Genomic DNA, 9,427 nt, shown 5'->3' with positions numbered 1-9,427 from the left:
CAACTGGTCTCAAATCGGAATTGTTTCCTAACCCAGTTGAACTGTTATTAGTTGGGACCAGTTTGATTCCAAGTTCAGCATTTCAACTCGTGTGTAGAGTCCTTAGTCTAGCTGTTTTCAGAGAACTGTCGAAACCAACCTGCAGTGAATGGAAAATTCCCTCAGCGCGCACATGCAGTAACAGAAAGGTCGCGAGCCTAAGGAAACAGCCTGCTCAGGCAAAAGTCAGGAGACGGGCTAGGAATTCTTTGCAACGGCCGAAGCCTTATATTCGTTACTCTTTCTGAAAGTTAATTATGAGATACCTCTAATGGAATGGTGTGATGCGATAGCGAATACCACTTAACCCATTCATTTCATGCCACGATTCACCAAGCGCTAGCAACTTTGCCCGAGGAAAAAAACAAAAAAAAAGATAGATACACGCGTATACGCGCTCAACGTACGGCCTCGTTGAATATACTCTGCGGCCAATGGCATTAATTCTGGTATTCCTGCCGCGTCACGAATCACCGAACAGGACGCATCAGCCTGCGTAGCGAATTACCTCCCTTCTGGAAGACAAGAATAAATAAATAAAAAAAAACGGAAAGGCGGTTCTTATCAGAGCTCCGAAGCACGTTTTGAATCGTTCTGAATCCGGCCTACCGCACATCACCGCGCACATCGCACGCTTGACGGCATCGTGTTTCAAGCGAACGAGCGCGAACCGCGGCGCCCGGCGCGACCAAGTTCAACAAGTATCCACTGCCAGTGCCGACGTCCGCTTCCGAGCGCACGGCGCGCCAAGGCGTCCCTCCGCAACAGCTCCGGGACGGCCTTCGCCAGTGATTACACCCGATCGAGTTTCTTTTTTGTAATAACCTCATCAGCGGCGCTCGCCTTTAACGACCGCAATCCGAAAAATAAACGTGACTCCCCGCGGCTAACACAATGAGCGAGCCAGAGGAAAGCCAAGAGCTTTTCGCGCTCGCCGCGACAAGAAACTCGATAGAAGAAAAGGCCTTCCCCCCTTCGTACTTCACGCGCGCGCTGTGCGCGCAAAGATTGAAGAGTAAAACCCCAGAAGACTCACGCAGAAACGTGACTGGGTGGCGATCGGTTATAATTGGAGGACGTGTGAGAGAAGAGCAGAAAAGCGGAAAGGGGAGGAGGGGGGGGGGGAGACATGCGGGGTGTGCGTTTATGCTGAATGAGCATGATAGACAAATCAAGCACTAAAACTAAATGATGTAACATTTAAAAATAAATAGGTGAACGAGGTCGAGGCAGTTATAAAAAAACAAGAAAGAAAGAAAACGAAAGAGAAACGTGCCAAAAGGAAGACGGTTATCAGAAATGCGGTCATTAAAACAGAATAAAGGGCTCAGCGGAGGCGAATAGATTCTCCCTTTATTAAAGAAACACCTATTCCCACAGGAGGACTGACGGTTTCGGGAGAGAAGACAGAGCAGCAAGGAAGGACGAGTGGGCGAGAGGTAGGGGAAAGAGGGTGATCATTTTCTTTTCCTTTTTAGGCGGCCGTACAAGGGAGAGAGTTTTTTTAGAGGAGGAGGGGGCAATCATCCAGTTAATTATCCAAATCCTGTTCTTTGCAGCAGCGGGATCAATAAGAGCTCGGCGGAGGCGGCCCTAATCGAATGCGTTTTGCGAGAACGCACTCCCCGCTCTTCGCAGCCGACTGTTCTCCCTCTCCTTTTATATCCTCGTATCCTAGTTGCCAACAGCCATGACGTCATCACGTCTGCCTTGCGGCTGCGCGCTAGCATGCTCTGTTTTTTCAAAACCATGTGCGATTACTTCTTTCCCCACAACGTTTCTTCATCAACATTAGAGGCAAAACGAACATATCACACAGCAAAATACAACAAATTAGAGAGCTTATAAAAGTGTATGTGCTGCCATCTATCAAAAGAAAAGCAGACTAGATAATGCCTACCCATAGAGTTAATACTACTTTGCCAGAGGGCGCTAGGCTACAGCTACAGCCTTAAATGGAGTGCTCGTATACCTTCCCGCCGAGCCATCCGAACATCCGAAGTGGGCAAAATAGACTCTTTCCTGTTCCTCTGCCCTCATCTCACACGCTACCTTCTCTGCGTGCTACACCGCTCTCGTCTCGGGTAGAGTCCGGTGGACAGCGTTGCTTCGCAAAAACGAGTTAAGGGAGCTATGGGCCGGAGGCGGGAAGGCCGCCGCCGCGCGCCACCCCACGAAGCAGCGGCTGCGCTGCTTCGTGGGGTGGCGCATTGACAAGGTCATAGCATCCCAAAGTAGGCTGTGACAGGGCATGACATTCTGGTTCACTGTAGAATTTCTCTGTTACAGCATGACAGCATAGAGTAGGTCAGGGCATGTGGAGAAACTCTAGACATCATTTGATGAGGCGGATTCCCTCCAAGGAGGTTGTTGTACAACCAGGAGGTTGGTACAACCAGGAGGTTGGTACAACCTCTGCGGCAATCGTCTCAAATGTCTGTATTTGAGTTTGCTTCCTCACGGAGCACCATTTAGGCCGCTTGAGCAAAGTTGAAGGGTGACGAAAACTGACAATAACAATGATATTTTTATTCGCACTCAGGGCGGATGGAACCAGGCGACGCGGAAAGGGCCGCAAAAGGCAGAACTGCGCATACCAGTTAGGAATTTGGACACGACGGTGGGATATCTTCTGAAGTCCACAATGCCGTGGAAGGCCGCTGCCAGACAGGCCCTTTTAACGTACTTTTTCATCATTGTAGCTCAAATAAACAAACAATATACGTAATTCACACACACTTTCGCAACTTCCCTTGCAATGACCAAATTTTTTCCCCTTCAAAAAATTTGAGACAAATAAAATTACAAAATTTTTCAGATATTTATGTGTTACTAAATAGTTCGAAAATATACAGTTGGTGGTCAGAGTTACTGGATATAGACAGTTGCGAAACTCCCCATAGGCCCCATGTATCGAAAGCCGGTCTTCGGTTGCCCCCCTGCGCCGGGGCAAGCACGGGGCAAGTTGACTAGCCTGTCGTCTGTCGGCAGGACGTTGAAGCAGTACTCAAGTGCTTGCGGCTGCTGCCGTAAGTTATAAAAAGAAAAGCCGCAAAAACACAAATAAATTTTACGTAATTATTGTGTTTTAATTTAAAAAGCAATCTTTATTTTACAAAAGAATTTTGAATAATAATAGTTTAGCGAAGTTCCGTTTTTATCTCCTAGGTGCCGCGCGCGTCGACTTGCCCCTCAGCTTCCACGGAGTGGGGGGGCTAGCGCCGCCCGGATTCTGAAGCGGAGTTTCGCAACTGTCTATATTGTTGTTGGTGGTTTCTTCATGTTTTGTGCTATGATTTTGACAACATTACCAGCGGGCACTCTTTGGCGGTTATGCTTCGTTGTGCTCAAAACCTTGAGCGCATTGCGCATAACAAACCGCCATCATATCGTTGGTATCGATCATTCTCGATCTTTCTTGTTAGTGTTGCTTCAGCTAAATTATTCGATACGTTGTATTTATTTGCAGCGCACTCCTAAAAACGTTTAACTGAAAGTAATCTTTCTTTCAGAAACGTACGGATCGCCCTTAATTAACAAAAAATGATCGAGATTACATGCAATGACAGGCTGGGAAAAAAGGTCCGCGTCAAGTGCAAGTATCCTTTTCGTAGTAGTCAATCGGTAGTGCGTGTGGGATGCAAACACATGTGCAGTTTTCCGATGAAAACTTTGCCTGCAACCGCAATCTTGTTTAGCGATGTATCCTTAGCATGATTGTCCAGTTGCGACGACACTATCGGAGACTTGAAGAAGCTGATCGCTGCGCAGACGGGGACGCGATGGGACAAAATTGTCCTGAAGAAGTGGTATGTGTTTGCTTCTTTACGTGTGTATTGGTAATGTAAGGCACTGTTTTAAGTGAAAGTTTTTGTGCCCGAGTTGTGCTGATACGGCCGTGAAGGCGCGCGTACGTGACGATCATTACGCTCGCGTTCGCAACTTCTCTCTTGCAGTCGCCGCGTAGCTTTAGTTTTCCCGGAGTGGTGCACTTATCGTACTTCCAGGTTTGAGCTTTGTGCTAACTATTTCTTGTGCCTTGAGCTGTCTCTTACCGTATCTGTAGCGTTGTCCCATCAGGTACACACGCGAAGTATTCGTCTATCTGCATGCGCGTGGTGCCTGTTTTGACAACGTCACAAGACCAAGACAGGTGTCGTGTTCAGCAAGTCGCATCTTATTTGAATAGTAACACCGCTGAAGAACTTAAGTGGTGTTGGGACTTGAAAACTGAATTCCGTAAGTTGGACCACAAAAGTTCTGTCATCGGGGTTGCAAGAGCTTAGTGTGAAGGCCGCTCTATTTTATACTTATTTTGTACAAGGGATGTTATGGTTGTCCTTTTTCTGTGCCTATAAAAACTTTCGTGTTGTGCAAACACTGCTATCTTCCCAGCCGGTTTCTTGACTGGAAGCATGCCTAGGCCATCCCTTGCTACATGCAGTATGCTGCACTGCGTCTGATGGGGACAAAGCATGATTTCATAAGGCGATGTGTCTTTCGAATTGCTTCCACTCATTTTAGGTTACTGCCCTGACTGTCATTCTTTGTGGCAAGCCTTTGCTACCGATGGCATAGGTACAGGTGATCCAAAAGGTAAATGAAGCACACGAGCAGCAGCATGGCTTCACTCAAGGCAGTGATAAGGTGAATGTCACAACATCGAACTAGGCCAGCTGGGTGCGCTGACACTTTCGCTATCTGGACCTACCGCGGTGGCTCAGTGGCTAAGGCGTTGCGCTGCTGAGCACGAGGTCGCGGGTTCGATTCCCGGCCGCGGCAGCCGCTTTTCTGATGGAGGCGAAAAGCAAAAACGCCCGTGTGTACGAGATTTCGGCGCACATTAAAGATCCCCAGGTGGTCAAAATTAACCCGGAGCCCTCCACTACGGCGCGCCTCATCGGCTGCGTTGCGTCGGCGCGTTAAACCCTACAATCACTTTTGCTATCTGCGATGCATCTACTCATAGACAGCGCTGGCATGCAGTTCTGCGCAGTTTGTCCACTGCTCGTGCTCTTTGTTTAATTTTTGGATCGCATGTGCAGAAATGAGGGTGCGTCCATTCTACTGGTGCGGCCCCGTTTTTTTTTTTTTTTTTAATTTGTGCTGTACTGCAAAAAGTGCATCATCTTTGAGGATGTGCTCAAATATAATTTATCCTTATGGATAGAACTGATATGTGAGTAGGTCAAGAAACCTGGCTGTGTAATAAATCTAGAGTTTGAAAGCCCCATCAGGTAGTGAACCTGTTGCTGCAAGTTTTAAAGCTGCCAGTTGCTCATGCTGGTGAAGCCAATCGTTAACACGGAGGTGGGTTTACTTATAACTGGAACCTGCCAGTTTACACTCTGAGAGGGTCTGAACTACAGTGTTTTATTAGTTTGTTGCATCTTATAGACACTTTTGCTTGTGCAATAATAACCAGGTTTTATATTTAGGAGGACGGGATGGGGGGCTAGTTGGCGTTCTGTAGTGAGGAAACGTGGTGCCAAGTATGACGGGAAAGCAGAAGACTGAGGGACACGAATATAGTGCTGTTTTCATGTTTCTCTGTCCTCTGCTGTCGCATCACATGGCAGGTTATGCAAAAAAAAGAAAGGGTGGTTGGAGTGCTGAATGAACAAAGTAATAAGTGTTCCAATGTTCTTCGTAACATGAAACACATTCTTTCCTTTGCGGATTTTGTTAAGGGCGACAGTGAGTGGTCTCGAGGATTTAATATTCGGCAAATCAGTTTTCTGCGTTAATTTTTCTCCCATCAACTCCCAGAGAATGTTCCTGCAAAATATTCGGTTGTATCCTCAGTGTTTACAAAGTGGTCACACTCCTATGAATGACGATGTTCACCTTTGTTTCCAGACTTTTTGCCTTGTTTTCTCAGAACCAGTTTTTTTTCGTGAGGTCAACAGTTGCCCACTATATTTTGGTCAGATTTGTATGATTTTTTGCTGCATTTGAGAACAAATGAATTCAATACGGCAATAAAACCACGAAAATGTAACATTTGTTCTTCCTGGTACAGTCTGTTTTACGAAATTGTATTTCCTGGCCCAATATTTATTTTGGTTATTGGAGGGGTGCATGGGTTCAGGCCTACGTGAGAGCCCAGGCCCGGCCCGGCTCATGGTCCGGGCTTGGGCGGCCCGACTAACTTTTCATTCAAGTTCGGGCTGGACCTGGGCCAAAATATTAATGCTTTGGTCGGGCCAGGCTGTCCTGCAGGTCCAGGGTCAGTGAAGCGATACCTGGGTTTTCTATATATGCACAAAGCCTACATATTTGTGGGTTTTCTATATATGCACAAAGCCTACATATTTGTGACACAGCCTAAACACGTACCAGGTTCTTTTTACCTTCCATGGGGCTTATCGCTTGTCCCTGAGACACATATTGACGTACCGCAGGCTGGTAACTCTTCAGCATGCCTAGAAAAAAAATACTACGATAAGAGCCATCTGAAACTGCATTTCCTGGGACGATGCTCAGTACCCTAAAGCATTGTGGCCGGCAGACCAAGATTTTGCGAAAGGGAGGAAGGGTGGTTTAAACGCGCCAGGAAGCCACCTGTTGTCTCAGAACCAAGTGCCCACCCAGGAACACTTAATATGAATTAATTACAAGAGATAAGCGATATGAGTTGGAATGGAATGTGTGCAAGCGGTGAGGAGAAAATGGCAGATTTGTGCATTGCAAACAAAATTTTGAGTGGTTTTTTTCCCTTTAGGTCAGTTCCAGCTTTTGGTTGGTAGTTCTCAGTGGTTTGGTTCCATTTATGTCAGTTTCAGCTACTTTTCTTGAATATTTTTGTACGTTGTCATGATTTTATCTGTAATGTGGGTTTTGGTTCAGAATTCTTTTAGGTTCAGCGGTTTTGTCCCCTTTAGGTTGGTTTCAATGTCCAGTAGCTAGACGAGTGAATGCTAGCTGCAGTGGGTATGGTTGTTTTTAACAAGGGGTGTGTTGCCCGTTTCAGGTTGCTATCTGTATTTTTTTTGCTTTAGCTATAAAAGTGTCAAATTTTCCAAGTACAGGCTTCGTGTGAGCTCTAATTTCATTTACAAATGCCCATTTGGTGTCCATCTTATCTGCCTGTAACTTGGCTCCCTTGTACCTGAGCATCATCTCCCCACTTGTATTGAAGCTCTTTCCTTTCTTTTTCTTTTTTTGTTTGGCTGCATGAAGCATTTGTAAGAAGGGATCTGTGCTTACCACCCGCATAGCTTTGGCTGTGTATTTGCAAGGTGTGGTGGTGGGTTAGCAGCTAACATTGAAATAATTTGCTTTTGAAGTAAGGCACAGTAGTTAGGTAGCTGGGAAGCAATAACTTCCGGCAAATGTTCTCAGTGGTGGGAGTGCAACTAATCTTGAGGCTGAAAACCCTACCGATTACCGGGAAGAAGGCGGGGGGGGGGGGGGGGGGGAACAACCAAAAAACTAGAATACAAGTTTGAGCTGCAACGAGCGAAACTCGGCTGTGGCAGTCAGAAACAAGGTGTCTTGGTGCACTCCTTACAGAACGATTGGTTACGATGCATTAGAAACATAGTGCTAGCGAGATGGAGAATGTTGGTAAGCAAGCTCTGTGTGTGGGCTGTAAAAACCACCCCATCTCTGGGGCTGTGGTTCGTCCACCATGCACAGGCGCCTTTAATTTGTGTTTCCCATGTCGCGACAGCTTAAAAAAGAAGCAACTGTTTTAATGGGAAGTTTCCTTTGCCTTTCTGCTCATAGAAGCTTGTTGAAAACTTGTGCCTAGACTCGTGTGGCATTATGCACCGTGTGCCTTGTGTGTGTGGAGTGTTGGGTAACTATAATCTTGGCTGGCCAACTTGCCACTTTGTTAGTCCTTGCACAGGAATGCAGAGAAGCTTTGCCATTCTTTTTTTTTTTCTTCTTTTTTGCCGCATTTGAAATGGGCTGAATTTCCTCCTGGGAGTAGAGGTTAGAGGTTATTGTTTAGAACTTTCATGGTGGCTGTTATTTTTTGTTCTAAGTCTAGTTAATTTGATGGTTGTATCCTTGTGTGGCTGAAAATTCTAAGCACTGTGTAAAACACTCTGTAAAAGCAATGGGTACCTGATGCTGTAGTGCCCCCCTCCCTGTTTTTTTAAAAATCGGGTGTAGCTAAAGAAGCACCCTCTATTTTATTAAGCAGCAAACAATATGTGCAGTGCCGTTGCACAATGGGCAAACAAGCTAATAAAATACCACTGTACCATTTTTGTTACCTCAGTAGAGGCCAAACTGGTGTAATGCCAGGTTGTCCTTGAAAATTTTATGCTTCTCTTGCCACTGTTCTTCAGTTGGTCTCTCTTTTTTTTTTTTTGCCTGCTCAAAGCAGCTCTGAGCAGCTCCAAGCAGCTCCATATTTTATTTGTCCATAGAACATCTATGGCGGGAGCAGTTTTGGGTTGCTTGGAGCTGCTCAGAGGTGCTCTGAGCAGGCAAAAAAAAAAAAAAAAAGAGACCTTGTGTTTAGTTTGTGGCAGGGATTGTGTTGAGTGGTATTGGGATGGGGAAGAAATCACTTATGTTTGTGCGTTCTATGGTTTCTTCTTTTGCTTAATGCATACCAGTATCTTTACAGCAGAGGCTTATGGTATTTTAATCACAGTGGAGCACATTACACAGAACAAAATACAAGAATCAATTATCTACACAGACTCCCTAAGTGTGGTTACAGCACTAGATTCCTTTCAACCTGTAAAAAAATGTTGTCCTCAATCACCTTTTTAAAGCTCTTGTGACTGCTTGTAAATTAAAACTAAAAATGCTTGTTTGCTGGATCCCTGGACACAGTGGCATTCTGGGCAATAAAATTGCCGACCAGAACGCCACTTTGGCGGCCCTCCGTAGTGGTATTGACGTAGCGCAGGTCCCTTACCTTGATTTGAAGCCAGTGACTCCGAAGGGGAATCCGTAAATGCTGGCAGAACACATGGGACACATACACATGGGGACCGGCTCTCCGTCCTCCATGTGTTAATTGAGTGCACATCCTGCAATGAGGCCAGAAAACTGCATTTCCCAAAAATATATACCTTCAACATTCCACTACACCCTGCACTGTTTTTAGGAGATGAACCTATGTTCACAATCAAATCAAGTTATCTTGCAGAAATCAAGTTTTTAAAGCTAATCTCATACAGTGTGTGACCTCAGAGCCTACGAGCATTGAGCAAGGCCCTGACGTTTCCTACGAGGGGCCCGCTCATGTACTATGCTCTTCGGCTCAAGATACAGTCATGTTCTATCCATACTCCCCTTCATCTGCCATCATGAATATCTCCATCTTTTAGTCTTCGGGCTGTCTACACCCATATATACAATATTTTAAGATATATCATACTCATTTCATACATATTTTAAGCACAAACCTCACTATGAA

The 9,427-nt window shown here is 45.7% G+C and overlaps 1 protein-coding gene across 3 annotated transcripts in view; it reads left to right on the top strand.

Moving 5' to 3' along the window:
* The first annotated feature begins 3,338 nt into the window (after nt 1–3,338).
* The window catches only part of Ubl (Ubiquitin-like protein 5), a 44,926-nt gene continuing 38,837 nt past the window's right edge, over nt 3,339–9,427 (top strand). Inside the window, exons 1-3 of one of the 3 annotated variants that reach the window (XM_077672676.1) lie at nt 3,339–3,459; nt 3,552–3,638; nt 3,765–3,848. In XM_077672676.1, coding sequence (XP_077528802.1) covers nt 3,583–3,638; nt 3,765–3,848 — 140 coding nt within the window. In that variant the 5' untranslated portion in view covers nt 3,339–3,459; nt 3,552–3,582. The remainder of the gene's footprint in view (nt 3,460–3,551; nt 3,639–3,764; nt 3,849–9,427) is intronic. The other 2 variants (XM_077672690.1, XM_077672681.1) reach the window with 2 other exon arrangements.

This window comes from Haemaphysalis longicornis, unplaced genomic scaffold, assembly GCF_048455015.1.
Source record: "Haemaphysalis longicornis isolate Haplotype H1 unplaced genomic scaffold, Haemaphysalis longicornis Haplotype H1 scaffold_1, whole genome shotgun sequence".
Lineage (NCBI taxonomy): Eukaryota > Metazoa > Arthropoda > Arachnida > Ixodida > Ixodidae > Haemaphysalis > Haemaphysalis longicornis.
This window is presented reverse-complemented; position numbering and strand designations above follow the sequence as displayed.